The sequence below is a fragment of the Oreochromis niloticus genome, linkage group LG6, assembly GCF_001858045.2.
Source record: "Oreochromis niloticus isolate F11D_XX linkage group LG6, O_niloticus_UMD_NMBU, whole genome shotgun sequence".
NCBI lineage: Eukaryota > Metazoa > Chordata > Actinopteri > Cichliformes > Cichlidae > Oreochromis > Oreochromis niloticus.
Genome location: NC_031971.2, coordinates 16,302,016 through 16,318,170, shown reverse-complemented (window position 1 = coordinate 16,318,170; position 16,155 = coordinate 16,302,016). Strand labels below are relative to the sequence as shown.

Genomic DNA, 16,155 nt, shown 5'->3' with positions numbered 1-16,155 from the left:
TAAATCCCTTCTCAACCGAGTGGGCAAAAGGCAGGCATTTTCTAATCACTGTGCCTATACTATCAAACACTTTCAAGGTTATTGCATTTTAAGACTTTTTTTTTTTCTTCCTGTCTTGAAAAGGTCGACAAAGAAAAGCGCTGGGAAAAAAGAAGAATGAGAAAAACTCTAGCTAGTGTGTTGCATTCGTGCGTTATCATGCAGACTACACATGCTGACTTCGATGATCTGAAATCAGTTTTTCAATGTGCATGTGGGCCAAAGTACATGCTGCTAGATATTTGGCACTATGAATCCAGAGCAGGTAATCGGAAATAATAGCGTGAATGTGAGGTGTTGAAACCGCAATGATGAAACAAACGTGCAAATCATTCCAATTTATCAATATTCTGGAGAAGAAATCAAGTAAATGCTTTGTTTTATGGAGTTTCCTAAACATCTGTGTATATCGTTTACAGCTGTTCAGAATGTATAGAGGGCTAGATGCAAGCACTGCTGAGAACCTGTCCATCCTGTGAGAGCAGGCCATTATACTGGCACATGCATTTTAAATGTCTTGCAACCGCAACCTCGTCTTACTCTGACGAATGCTTTATGTTGCTGCGCCTTATTAAAAGCTCTTACCATTATTGTCTGCTCCACAGCTCATTTTTCTAGATCCTAATTTAGTAAACCGAGAGCTCTGAAACAACATATAGATGGTATCGTTCCACTTATACCATCAATGCCGCCTGACGCCCAGGAAGGAATGATTGTGGTGACTTTTGTGTACTCAGCTATTCAAACATTGTAACAAGATGCCAATTATCTACAAATAGTTAACTGAAAGGGCAACAGTACTTGAATGTCCTGTCCTTAAGTAATAAGGAAAAAAAAAAATCCAGTGAAAACCTCACATTGGACCTGAGAGATGTGTTCGAAACTTCATTTGACCCATCTACTGTTCACTGAGGCCTCATCAGAAATGGTGTCAGTGGAAGGGTGGCTGTCAAGAAGGAAGGGAAACAGGAAGAAAAGGTTGAGGTATGCCAAATTATACAAAAATACCTCTTTTCCACTAGCACCTACTCGACTTGACTCAACTGGACTGGTTTTTAAGGTTTTCCATTACGTGGCAGTACCTGGTACCAGGTATTTATTATTACCTATTAGGTCGGGTTTTCAAGTGAGCTGAGTTGAGCCAAAAATGCAACATCAACAGAGTACATGTCACTTTACAAAAGTCAAACTTGCCATTTTTGAAACCGATGGAAATGGTTACACACAAACCAGTATTAACAAGGTACAGATTTTTTGAGCAGCAGGTACACCATTGCCTCGATGTCCTCCATTGTTGTGTTTTGTTTGTGTCGCATACAAATGATGTCAAGAGACTTTCAGGCCACTTTGCTGTGATAGGCAAGTATGGGTGAGTTATAAGTGGACTGAGAAATCAGTGGCAGCAGGTGTTATGGAGGGATGAATCCAAATCTGAAATGTACATTTCTACTAATGTAGACTAGGTTACAAATATAAAGCGGACTAAGTAGTTTAGATTTACCCTACAATTTTACCGCAAATAACAATTAGCTAGCTGCCACCAGTGCCTATCAGATAATCATTAGTCCTTGATCAAAGACTTCCCTCCATAATCAGCTTCAAAAGTTTCAAAAGTGTCAACAGAAGCTAATAATGAACTGCAAAGACATGACTGTCGTTTTGTTAATATCATTAATATCAGATAAACGTGGCTGCCGTGATTACACTCATCAAATAAAAAGGAGTAAAGGATACAAAAACACGCTTATTGTTCAGTGGATGAACTTGCTTCCTATAGTGGTGGATATTTTGTGTATGTTATGTTAAATTAAAACCTGAGATCATTTACAAAGCTATGATATGGATGCAAAATATGCCATAAATGTTGAATGTCCTTGACTTAAATGTTGCTACTGAAACACCAGCCACTTGAATAGACTTGACTCTGGCTAGATACATAAAAACAGAACATAAAGAAGGAAATTCGAGCTCCACAGCAGAGAGGAGAGGGTTTAACTGGCTAATTTAAAAAAAAAAAAGAGAGAGAGAGAAATTAGGCCAGGATATTTGGATTTTCAGGGCTCTGGTTTAAACAATTAAGAGGGCTGTGTCAACTTCTTAGCGGCCGCGGGTCACTTGATGATTTTAACTGTCACGCTTTGTGCCAAAAAATTTTTTATTTTAATATGAATGGCATCTTCTTTGCTTGTAGTGTTTTTAGTAGGGATGAGTCATGCTTTTCTACTGAATCTGCTTTATGAGCGCTGGTAAATAATCTAAGCAGCCATTTGAAAAGAACATCTCAAGTCTGACAAGGCTGTACAAAACCCCTCTTATCAGTTAAAGTAATTGTATGGGGTGTTCTATACAAAATGAATAAGAAAAACCATCAAAAGCTACAACTATGGTTCACTGCCCCAAATGTGAGAACGCCACAGTTTTTAAAGAGAAGTGCTAAATGTCAAGGTTCAAATTTACTATTCAGCGCCTTTGCGGTTTGGTTTCCCTGAATATAATTTAGTGGTTTGTTTCTTTGCGTGGCTGTGTGTAAATTTCACGGCAAAATAACAATTTCCACAAATTTGAACAGGTTGTGGTCTTTAAAAACTAGATGTCAGTAAGTAATCATCTAATCCCAGCAATAATAAAACTACTGACTAGCCGAAATTGCTATTTGGTCAAAGAGGTATGGAAGGAGCCAACTTTATTTTGTTTGATGTTGCAATATACTGTTTTTATAGACCATCTTTTCTAATTTGTATTGCTATATTCTACTTTTAGTCCTCCTTTGGGTTAGGCAGTGCAATATGGCTTTAATCTCAATACAGCCGGACTCTATACAAAAACTAAATTTATGAACCATAATTTAGTACTCCATTTTTTTGTGGAGAAAAGCCAGATGGCAGGTCTATGTGAAGTCAGCCAAAACGCAAACCTTTCATTTTTGGGGGGAGAAAAAAAAAGTCATAAGCAATTCAAAAGCAGGGCTTTAACAGCATCCTTATTATTTAATTAGGAATAACTGACTTAAGAACAACATTAATCAAACTCATTTCAGTTCATGGGCCACATGCGCTCAGCCCAATTTGATCACAAGTGGTTGGAAATATTGCATAATAATCCATTTGTGCTATTTTTAGAGTAAAGAAGAGCAAGTACATTCTGAAAATGCTCACATTTAATAAACCATCCATTTACAAACCGGATGACAAAGCACCTGGAAGAAACACAGTCTGATGTAACTACAAAGAAACATCATAATTCAGAGACACACACTGGCCCAGCTCCTTAGTTTAACCACCTTAATAGAGTGTCATATGACAGATCATGGGTAATGTCCTAGTTTGGGCCTCTTACTTGTAATAAACTGTCATCAGTCCAGCTGGTTAAAAGTTTCAGTTAGCATACATAAAATAAAGTGAAAACACATTGCACCTAAATCAAAACTAAATTAAATTGCATTTTAAAAAATTAATTACATTTTATGCCACAAATAAATATTTGTGTTCATCTATTTGGTCAAATTTTCAACACAACTTTGGTAAAAGTGTTTACTGAAAATATAATGTCTACATTACTGTAGACAAGCATAGCAAAATAAAGCAAATATATAATAATTTTTTTTAAAAACCCACTGAAATAAAAATTATTATATATGAATTATATATGAAAATTACTTGTAGTAAAAATATGAAAAATTACCAAATTTGTTTTACAAAAAACTAACAAACAAAGTACAACCTGTAATATAATGCTTCTTAGTACAAAGTGCAGTTAAGTAAAAGGTCCAGTCACACTGGCAATCACGTTTTAGCTCATCCGCCTCATGATCCATCAGAATTCACATATTATTGTAATTAGTGAAGTACAGAAACAGAGTGATGAGCTTTGGTTGGTTGTTGGTTGTATTGCACAAAATAATGGGATCCATTAAAATCCATTGAGTAGTTAAGCAACACTAAGAGCAGAAGAGCTTCTTTTGAAAACTGGAAGGTCCCTGCAAAATAACCAATATGACTGTGCCACTGAGCAAATTTTGGGCAAAGACCTATTAGGGGATAACGTGCACAAGTTTCACTAAAATCTGACCAACATTTAGGAGGAGCAGTAATTCCTGTGAACTGAAGGGAGACAAATGAATATGTAAATGGTGGTCCTTAAGCCGGAGATGCTTAAAAAAAAAAAAAAAAAAAAAAAGGTACTCCACACTTTGCAAAGTCATCCAGTGGGCCTGATTGGACCTTTTGATTTATGTTTGACAGACCCGGTCTGAATGATTGAGTTCACACTTTCTTGGTTGTGTGAGGACGAGTTGCTCATACTCAGAAACTTCCCTCATACCCACTCATTGGTTGAGACATGTCGGTGGCCACATAAAACCACATGGAGCCCACACATGCATGTGTTTACATATATGCATGTATGTATGCAAAAATATTCAAGTATATGTAAGCACTTTTCACTAGTATCTTGGTTGTTTTTACAGTTATAACGTACACAGGAATTAGTGACAAATACTAAGGTTTCGAAGTATACTAATTTCCAAACTTGCAACAGCATCCCTACTCCTCATATGAAATACACAAATTCCTCACGCATTTGCTTTTCTGCATAAGGCAGAATTGTCACAAATGGAGCGCAGATTATCATTTCATGTGGTGCTGAAAACGACCAATAATAAGCCACTTGACACACAAGTCAGACGCCACCAATTTTTCTTCCGCTTAAAACAAACTAACCTCGTTCAAACCGAGGCGTGCGTGTTGCGCTAACTTTCAGAAGAAGCCAGGGTACATTCTTTAGAACAAGTGTGAAAAGAACAGGCCATCACCCTGCTGCGTAGTTTTCTGGCATACTGAAGCTCCTCACAGAGGTGATTGTGTGTCTGTGGAAGAGAAGTGAGAGAGTGTAGGAGGGTGGAAGGTGGGAGTGTGTACAGCGTCCATGTATTGTTTGTAAATCACCCTACTGGCAAAAGGGACACTTGGCTCTATAGCAGCCAGTCCACCCAGGGATACAAAGCAAGCTCTGGTGGGAGGTGGAGAGGAGGGAAGAGTGAGAGGTAATTCTATATGTGCATGTATGCATGTATGTGAGAGGACAGTGTGTTAGAGCGATGGAGACAGCATCTATTAGAGACACTCAGAAAGGACGGCAGGGGAGAATGAGCAGACGAGCGAGAAGGACGAGAGGGGAGGGAATCTTGCAAATAGGGGTGGTGGGTGGTGGTGGTGGGGGGGGGGGGGGGGGGTGTCTTTTTTATATGGTGGTATTGGTTTGAAGGCTGTTTGGCAGAGGCGCCCAAGGCAGTGCTTGCTTGGATTTTAGCCTGTCACTTAGGACAGGGACACTAATCAGGATTGGTCCCGGTTCCTACCCCAGGAAAAGGGGGAGTACTTTCAGACCATTACTTAAGAAAAAAAAAAGAAAAAGGAGGAGAGAGGAGAGGAGCAAGAAAGAGGGAAGAACTGCTGTAGCACAGCAGGAAATGCTAACCGCTAACCTCATTTACATGCAGGTCCAGGGAGAATGGGGGGGAGGCTTATTCCGTTTCCAATCTCCATGTTAAATGCTGGCCAGGGCAGCTGATGGGAATGAGAGGCATTGTTCGCCCCATGCTGCTCTTCCCCCTCTCCATTACACCAATACCTGCCTCTCTTTCTTTGTGGTATTTTTTAAAAAAAAGAAAAAAAAAAAAAAAAAAAGGGGGTGGCACTGCTTTAATAATTTCAATCTCGACCTGAAATGCATATGAAGCTCACAAGGTTTGTATGTGGCTGTTTACTTTGTGCAGACTGTGTACTGCAACCAACCCTCATAGGTCTATCTGTTCTGTCATAACCAGGTTGTGACCCGAGGCTGCCGCATTCAAAGCCATCCTTCACCCACTGAGTCTGTTCTGTGGCATAATGATTGCTATGACAACCATCACTTAAAGCCACGGGTAGGTGGAGGAGAGATGTCAGCTTCTCGTCTACTCTTCTGATGATCTCATTTCTGGCTGGCAGGTACAACAAGGTCAAACCACTGAAACTGGAAAAGTGGCTGCTTGCTACATGCAAATGACAGAACCGACTTTCCAAACAATTACACTGCCCAGTCCAAAAATCAACGTGGGGCTACGCTGTGAGAACCACAAGGTAGGGGACATGGAAAAAAATAAAAACCACAAAAAAAACCAAAAGAAAACAAAAATAATAATATCGGGGAGTCAGAGAGAATGAGATGTTGAGGGAGGCACGGCTCTCTGGCCAGCTATGAGCACAAAGTCCGGCTGTGCGTGCCAAATGAGGTTTTAAAACGGTTTTTCTGGGAGGATTTGGGCTAATCTAGAAAACCTTCTGGAGGAAGTGCAAATACATCTGCCGCTGACCACTCCCCTGTAGAGTACGAGGGATTAATGGCATGGCAATCTGAACCAACATGGACCTCGGTCAAAACACTGGTGGGGTGTGGGAACATACGGGCAATTATGAGCTGAGCCATCTGATTCTGTCTTTTAGCTTCCCACATCCGACCGCTGGTAACTTGACTTGACTAATTTGTCCAGCTTAATTTGTTTCTACTTATGGTTTTGGCTTCTTTAAAAGAACCATAAGCCACTGGACTCTGCACTAAAAAAACATCCACTTATTTGCTAATCTCATTAGCATCGTAAGGGCAGAATCAAGTGAGCATGTGCCCTTGGTTAACAATGAAAGGCAAGATATTTGTTTTAATGCGCCAGAAGATGGAACAACTACAGCGCGTGTGCAAGGAGAAAGCTTCTCTGCAACATCGAATTAGTCAAGATGCTCACCTGCAAATGCAGCATCGTAAATAACCTCACGCCGCCCTGACAACGGCTTTCTCAGGAGATGACATCACATCAGTGATTTTAACTTCTCTGGATTTTTGTCCCACTGCCAAACACTTCCACTCCCCCTTTTAGAGGTGATATATTGTTTCCCTAGAGAGCTGTCACTGCCTTATGGTCTTACTATCCTGTGTCTGTGACAGACCCCTCCCCCTTCTTCTGTACTTTTAATCTTCCTATAAAACTGATCCTATGTCCCAAAAAGCTGTAAACACACAGCTGTTAGACCAGCTAGTTAAAGACATTAGCCCACGTCGTGCTCGTGCCTGCCCAAATGCGCAAAGACGAAACGCGTCCGTGCCAAATGGAGGGAGAGGGGTTAGCCTGGCTGGTGCGCTGAAGGCTAACTGAAGCCAGGCTGTGCTTCAGAATGTCTGTGTGTGTGTGTGTGCATTTGTGTGTGCGTACGAGGCCTCCTGCCCTCCTCTACCCACACAGGAAGTGAGGTCATCCCATAGCACTGTGCCATGCCGAGTGCACTAGGCAAGGGTGACAAAGATCAACGTGTTGGCCGGCCCACTAGCAAATATACGTACATTGAATTACAGAGTTTTAAAAGGTGGCTTTGTGGGTAATTAATGTGTAATATACATAAGCAGTAGGACGTGTATATAGACAGTTTAAAAAACAAAAAAAAGGGAGCAATAACCCAAGCAGAATCCACAGACGAAAAACAAAAATCAAGATGCCACCTTGTGCCAAAAATATTCCCAATTTGGTGCACTTGTTAATGATGTACCACATGCTCAAAAAATTCTTCACAGCCCGCAGGGGGTGGTCTTTCTTTTAAGACAATTGAGGAAGTTCTTTATCTCTCAACAACGCAATTTAAGTGTCTTTCTAGGAGTGAAACGTGAGACAGAGGCAAACAATAAATCACATCCCTGTTTAGAGCGGGCGTCTGGCACGACTAGCCAGCTTCGGCTCCCCAGACCACCACCACCACCTCCCTCCTCCACCGCCGCCTCCTCCTCCTCCTCTCCTCTCATGCTCTCCATCCCTCATGCCTGTTAAAGGCTTGTCCTGCAGGGCCTGGATGCACTTGTGTGGTACAACAACAGAGAAACCGCCCAAAGCTCTTAACAGCTCTTCCTCTCCACTTCCTCCCTCCCTCCATCTCCACTGCTGCTACCACCACCAGCTCCTCTCTCCCTCTCCACTCTGCTCTGTCTTTCCCAGCTGCACCGGCGAGCTGTTCCGTATGAACTGCTGCCAGCTGAAAGCCTGCTACTCCTGTGAGATTGCTATTACTCAGTGCAAGCAGGGCTCTGCGTAGCCAAAGGGCTGCTCTCCGAGCTGTAGATCTCCATGTTGTGACTTGTCAACACGGGAAAAATCGTTACCAAGGCTGAGGCACTTCCATTCCTCACAGAGGGGGTTCTGATTGCGACCAGGCAGACAGGCAGGTACTGTACTGAAGTATTAGGCTGACTACTGATTTTGTGCTGCAGAGGACTCTCTGCTCAGAGAAAGCACTTTGAAATGATTAGATAACACACATCTGAAAAAAAAAAAAACCTTTCCAAGTTGACCATTTCAGTGCAAGTTTTTTTTTCCTGTGTTACAATTTGAACTAAACTTTGCTACACTGTACCAAAATTTATTTTTAAGACAACTAACTTACCACAGGCTCGAACAGTAAGCTTTTTAATGCTTCTTCACCATGACTGGCCAAATGCATTCCTTTACTATTTATTAAACAGTCTTTATATTTCTATGAGCAGCATGCCTCTCTGTCAGTTCTTCTGCTAAAAACGTCGCTGAATCGTATTAAACCAGCTGGGGGAGACCCAAAGCGTGATTGGGTGTGTACCACATGGGCACAAAAACCGTCAGGCAGCCAAGTCCCCAGTTCGATTCCCAGCCAGCTGGATCTTTACTACAAGTCGTTAACCCGCTCTTTCCCCCCAGGCTTCCTGTCTCTCTCCATCACTCAAATTGAGAAAAAAAAAAAAAGGCACAGGACTTTCTCCTTTCTCACACATATTTAATAAAGAGGGAAAAAAAGGATAATATTGATTCCATCTTCAAAAACTCTAATATCTTATAATCTCCTATAACGCAGGCCAAGACTGCATGTTAATGCATTACAAAAAAACCCAAAAAAAACTCTCCAAGTTTGGGGAGCTTTTTCTTTTTCTAAATCAAAAGAAAAATCACATCTTTTTTCTGCACAAATACAGTGAATCTCACCATCTAAAATAAAAACGGCATTACTGACGATGTTCCAGTCACACTAGTATGTGTATATGATGCTTTATCATTGTAGCCCAGCAAGAGCTTTGGTCCTGTGCTTGAAGTCCAAGTGCAAATCATCCTGTATTTAGAACCTTTAGCATTTGGTACTGTTATAGCCCTTCTCAGTATGCAAGAGACCAACTCGCATGATTCTCCTCCATTAATTAAAAAAAAAAGAAAAAAATGCACACAGACGCTTGGGTCGTGAAACCTCAAAAGACTTGGCGAGGTAATATAACAATCTGCATAACTTGTGTGAGTGTGTCTAGACACAAAAGGATTATGTCTGGCCCACCACTTGTCATTGTGTGGTGCTTTAGCTATGAATCCACAAAGATCCAAGCAGGCCTTGTAGTTTTGGTTTGACTAGCACGCTGTGGTTTAGGTAACCGTAAGTGCACGCAGTCTTCCAAGAAAACAGATTTCTTTCGTAAACATGTCAAATTATCACCAGAAATCTCAGCACAATTGTGCATCTTCGGTCCCAACACACACAAAAAAATGAATTTCAGTGATGTTGTGTGTCTTGATGTCGCTTTAGCCCAGACTTGTATTTACTGCAAAAAGAAGTCATAGGAAATCAAGGCTCGTTGTTTTGTGTCTCAAAGTATTGCATTTCTGATTTCTGGATTTGTGATAAAATCCAATTAAAGTGAAAAGAAACTGAATTAACGACAAAAAAAAGAAGAAAAAATCTCCATTGTGCTTTACCAACGTGGCACTGACCAACATACTTGACCCCGAGTGTTAAGAGTTTTCAACTGACATGCCTGCATTCAAATGTTCTCGAGTGACAAACATAACCAAAACCTAACGGAGACATAATACCAAAAAAAACCCACTCAGTTAATAATGTAAGGTATTAGCCTGGTTGTGTAAAGAGCGGTTAGCATTTCAAATGATGCCTTCAACAGGATGTGAAACAGAATTTTCAAAGCACGTTCATTTCACATTATTTTCAAGTAACAGATCCACACAGAGTTTTGCTTCTTAAGAAATGTTTTTTTTTTCCTTTTCTTTTTTTGCAGTCTGTGTGCTTTGCGCCAATTGTCTGAAGCAGCAAATAAGGTTAACATTTGGTATAAATATTGATCCTCACCCTGAGGCTTAGTTACTTCTTTGAAACCAGGCCCATTAAACCTTGCCCAAACTCGCATCACTCTCAGTGTTTTTCTGTTACTATTAAGTGAAACACAAAAGGCAGAGTCCAGCTTTTTCACTGAACGTGAATGCTCACAAAAAAGAAGAAGAAGAAGAAGAAGAAAAAGAAGCAGGTTTCTCTTCTTTCAAAGACAGTATACAGCGAGAGAGGTGTCCGCCACCTTTCCCCTGCCCTATAATTCATTTCTAAGTTAAAGGCTGTGTATCATTACTCGCTTGAGCTCTACTCGCCCGATGCCGCCAGTGCACCCAAGCCTCATCAACTTGAGGGGCAGCAGTGGTGATGTTAGGGTGTGTGTGTGTGTGTTGGGGAGGGGGTGTTCTTGGCAGAAATTCCCCCACAAATTTTATGCCAAGAGCGAAATGGAAACCTCCTCTCATTTTCCTTTCCCCTTAATCCAATGTTTTCAAGCCCCAGCCCCACCAAGGTCATTATAATCATAGCAAGTGGAAGGTAGCCAGTGACCCGCCATTACAGTAAGCTCCAGAGCCACCCAGTCAGTCAGCTATTGGCTGACAAAGACAAGCAGAATTAGGTCTAGAAATGTCCAACGCAACTCCATTTCAGCTGAAGATAACCAGGGGCGGACGGAGAAGGCTCCTCCCCGGTAGCTGAGGACGGTGCTTTTTGTGATGTGGCTCTTCTTGATTGTTTGAGAAGCGCGAGGTGGTGCGGAGTGGGTGATCTGAGCAAAGCGGAAGCTCTGATATGGACATTTTGGGGACAGAAGGTGGCAAAACGCTGCTTCCAACATTTTTGAATGCACAAAGTCACATGCAAAATATCCAAACTTTTACGCATTTTAACCTAACTTTGAAGCGCAAATAATAAGGCAGCAAAATTACACACAAACACACACAATAACACACCACAAGGTCATAAAGAATGGCTGTTTTCATTGTGGCACCAAAGGTCATGTTTACTTGTCAGAGTGAAGGCGCCATACTGTACTGTGACCTCCATAGCCAGCTTATGTACCCACACACACACACATACACACACAAGAGGTTGTGTGTTCACTTTCATAACACTTTCACATGTGTGTGCCATGCACACGCACTTAAAGAATAGTCTCCACTCACAAGCTGTGCCACAGACAATAGGACAGTGCACACTGGGCAGCACAGCCCATATATCTGGGTCTGTGCTAAGATAAAGCACCTCCAGCATTAAAGCCAGTGTATTAGCTTGCCCTTTTTCACCACAGATGAAGAGATTTGAAGCTCGATATTGTGCTCGTTGGCTGGCACACCACCAGGGTGTTGTTGGCTGAATAATGAAAAACACACAGACTGACAGCGAATGGCATGGGGTGACACTTCCATTCTAGAGTGGGAAGATCCAAAACAAAGCGCAAAAAGCTTCTGACAAATTCATACTTTTCTGTGACAGTTTGTTGACTGAGGAGGGAAACAACTCCTAAATCAGAAAAAAAAGAAGCTTTCATTTAGAGCCAGGAACAGGCACAGCAGTGCTCCAGTACAGTGCCTACACGGGAGCGCATGGTTTCAGATACGTGGGTGAAGAGTATTTTTGTTGCAGGCCAATTACGAAGCGGCTTAATTGAAAGGTTGATGTGCTCTAAAAGAGAGAAAATACTGGGACTTCTTGTGTTGCTGATCCAGACTATACATAATCACACTGTGCCAAACACAGCTTTTATCACAAAACCGTGTGCACCTTCTGAAAACACCAGTTGTCTTAAATCACAAATCTTAAGCAACCCCTCTCATTCCCCTCTGCTTGGATCTTATATTTTAATCAGCTCACCGCTCGTCTGATAGAACGGTTCATTTCGATTCACGCGCTATGCCAAATATTTACATTTTAAACTAACAAACTCCATCCAGTGCCTTTACCTTGCTGCTTCTTTCGAAGTCTAGAATGCAAAAACTGAGATGGTTTAATAGATATTCAAGTGCTGCTGCCCTCCTGCTTGCCCCCCCCCACACACACACACACACAAAAAATACAATTTATTTGAATATATATCACAAAGTGAGTCACTCCACCTGAACAGGACTACAGACGTGTTCTTATTTCCAGGAAAAGCAGAGTATAAGCTCGTAGGAGTACAGTGGGCTGTACAGTAGAAACCCCCCACCCCCAATCTGAAACCTTTCTTAAAGAGAGAATGGCAGAGCAAACTGATGAATACACCTCACGTGTGAAATTATTGTGCCACTGCTTGCATTTCAGAGTTACGGCGAGCGCTCGACACACGTCATGACACAAAAGACTTTGGCAAAACAGATGCCTTTGCACAACTGCCATTAAAGACCCCCCCCCCCCCGGATGTGTAGTGATAGTACGCAGGCTGAAGCGGATTCTTATCATTTAAACGTCGTGACCCTGCTCTGCGCGGTTCATCCATGTGACTTACACACTCCTTATGCAGCACATCAGCGAGGACTCGCTGTCAGTCAAGTCAGGAGCACACACACACACACACACACACACACACACACAGTCCCTGCACCCACTGTCACCTCGTCTCCACCTCTATGCCTCCCAGCCAACCGCTGCAATTTCCCCAAGTTCAACCCTAGGTCAAACACCTGAACAGTAGATCAGTTAATATTAACAGTGGAGAAAAGGAAAATGGGATCTGTGCTGGTTAGGCCGAGCAGCTCCCCGGATCTGACATTTAAGAAATGATGATGATGAAGAAGAAGAAGACAGTGCCACAAAGACAAATGCATCAAGCCACTGTTGATGTAAACATGAATCACTCAGTTATTCATTACATTTACATACTAATATGACTAATTGTGCTCTTTTGCTTACGCACGTCTTGGGCAGGAATGATTAAGAGCAGACTAAATGCCACTCTTGGATAAACCCTTTAATAATAGTTGTCATCGGCCACGCTAACGTCTCCAGCAATCCTCTAGTGGCCAGAGCGTGTCACTGCAGCTTTTCATTATCTGGACTGATAAAAGGCACAATACGAACATCCAAGACACGGTAGGGTCAAACACACAAAAGTAAAAAGAAAAAAAAAAACGAGCTCCTTCCCAATTCAGCTTCAGCACGGGATTCTCTGATGGGCTTTCTGCGGCGTTTACACAGCGTTGCCGTGAGAAACGTAGTAAAGAAGCACAAGTGTCGTTTCCTTTTTCTAACCGCGTTATTGATCGTAGTCTGTCTGCAATGAATGGCTGCAAAAGGGAAGGGGGGAAAAACCCTGAACTTCAGGTGACCGACCATGGCTCTGACACAGCCTGCATGCAGACTGGGAGGAGTAGGGGGGGGGGGAGAAAAAATTGCATTGCCTCGGAAAGAAAAAAAGAAAAGAGAAATTAACCTTACTTTAAAAAATAAAAATAAAAAAGTCGATGACAAACAAGCGAGAAGAATTTTCGTCTCTACGACTCGGGAGCCGCAAAAAACTATGAGGCGAAAGTTGGACGTTTATTGCCGACGAAATGAAGTTTACCGAGCGTTGCTAGATAGCGCTATTGCTAACTAGGAACACTGGAGTACGGGTAGCCAGAGTCTGGCTCGTCTGATCCGACTGACCCTTCATTTTATTGCGGCCAGACTCCCAGATCCTCCCCTTTCTATCCGAAAAGCGACCTAGCGGAGGCGAACGCATTACCGAAAACGCTCGGCCGTTATCGCCCCACACGCACACACAACCAACACATATGCCAACTGACCGCAACCTTTAGCGGAACCGGACCTTTATCGATTATACCCTTATTAAAGCCACGTATCATTTATCCACTCACTGCCTAGGCTAACGTTACCCATCGCCAACAACATGGCTGCCTCGCTCGGACCTAAAAAGGGGAGAAATAACCTACGCCGAGTCTTTTGTCTGTTTCACCTCTTTAACCCTAAACTACTGCGCAAAACACACGGAGAGCCGTTAAAATTGCACAAAACGAGCGAACGACTTACGTGAAGGCAGGCGCTTGGGTTGCTCCTGCTTCCTCCTTGGCATTTTCCCCCGTTTTTAATCACATTCTCGTCCTTGTTTAGGGATAAGAAGAAAAAAGGTTTTTCCCATTGAGACTGGAGGCGCCAGTGATGGCAGGGACTTGGTCGTGCACCTGGCTTTGCTCGGTTTAAAGTGTATTGTTGGGGGAATGGGAACACACAGGCGGAGGAGGTGCCGCTGTTGTTGTTGCCGTGTCTTGACTATGGCTGCTCTCGGTGCAAGTGTGTCTCCGAGCCCCTAACTAACACTAATGCAGGGATCAAAGGGCAGCAACAGCAGAGCAGGCAGACACGCGCGCGCACGCACACACACACATACACACACGCGCGCGCTCTCTCTCTCGCTCACACAGGCGCTCACACGCGCTCTCTCTCTCTCACATACACACTCACTCACTCACTCAAACGCACACTTGCGCGCACGTACACATCGGAGGAGCTCGCCCCCGAGAGCAGCGTACGGACAAGGTGCCCCCAAGCTTTCAGAGTGTATTACTGAACAGAAAATATATTTGAGAAAGCAGGGACATAATTCGGCGGAGAGAGCATATTGATGGAGTCGGGTTGCATTAAAGGGAGTCAGAGCAATTTCCTTCCCACAAAAACAAAACAAACAAACAAAAAAACATTATACATAAATAAATAAATATATTTATATATGTATAGAAATAAAAAACAGCGTGACGATAATTTATGCGGTGCATGCAAACATGAATGCACATCTTAGCTCTGACCTGCTGGTGGAACTCGCTAAATCCGGGGCGATATTTAACATTAAATTCAGCGCTCCGTGGATAAATTTTCACTAAAACCCTAATCCAAATATATATATATATATATATATACATATATATATAATAAAATAAAATAATCCTTATCACGATTAATATTAGCCCTCAATTTGCGTCACGGTAAAAGTTAAACACTGGAAATAAATAATAGGGGGCTCGTGGTGAGTACGACTAGATGCAATGCAATCTTTTTTTTTCTTTTTTTTAAATTTAATTTCAACATAATTTGCAATGTGTATGAAAAGTGCATAAAGAAGAATACAGTCAGGTTTCACACATGTCAAACTTCATGTAAAAAAACGGCCTGCAGAGTTATTCCTGGAGTTTGTCTATAATAAGAACAGTTTTTAAAAAGAGTACATTTGTGTGGAAACCTGTATTAAATCAGGTGGGGGGGGAAAAACAAGTGTCGGTGTCAGAAAAATGTCCAACAGTTATCCAACCCAATGTAGTCATCTCCCCATCAAAGTTGAGAGAGAGCAAAACTGGCCAGAGCTGAATCCTCCTCCCTCTCAGCTGGGTGTTGGGGCTTTTTCACAGCGCAGGCTGTCCCCCACTCCCTGCTGTTGGACTCCTCCAGGCTGTGTTCTGTTGGCCTGCCGCGTTCTTTCACACCTCGGCCGTGTGTGAGCAGAGCTGTGTCTTCATCCCTCCATCCTTCCATTCTCCAGTCCTCCTCCTGCCATGCCTTCCACCCACCCCCAGCGGAGGCGCAGGAGGCTCGTTACCGTGGCAATTAGTGAAAAGCCCAAATTAGCCCTCTTGGCTGTCCACAGGTGACAAAGACACTTTGCATTTCTGCTAATTAGGAAACAGAACAACATGATTAAATGGGGCCTATCAGGAGGAGAGTGGACAAACATGTTCCACAAATAGCAAAAGAGCGATTTTATATTGCATCTCCTGCATGAAATGATTAAGACACTCCATTAGGTTTTTTTTTTTCATTTGTGGAGAGGATAATGTTGGGTTGTGATGCTGAATATTACAATGATTTATATTAAAATTTTAATAGAGTCGTCCCAGTGTGTTTGTGCGTGTGTAAACAGCTGTTTCTCACGTGCACATGCAGATGGACAAAGGTTCTCCAGGCAGAAAGCACGTGAGCTGGGAAACAAAAGAGGTTCAAATCGTTTAGGTTTCTT

The 16,155-nt window shown here is 42.4% G+C and overlaps 1 protein-coding gene across 1 annotated transcript in view; it reads right to left on the bottom strand.

Moving 5' to 3' along the window:
* The window catches only part of znf827 (zinc finger protein 827), a 74,585-nt gene extending 59,980 nt beyond the window's left edge, over window positions 1-14,605 (bottom strand). Inside the window, exon 1 of the mRNA XM_025907992.1 lies at window positions 14,181-14,605. Coding sequence (XP_025763777.1) covers window positions 14,181-14,223 — 43 coding nt within the window. The 5' untranslated portion in view covers window positions 14,224-14,605. The remainder of the gene's footprint in view (window positions 1-14,180) is intronic.
* Window positions 14,606-16,155: the final 1,550 nt, after the last annotated feature.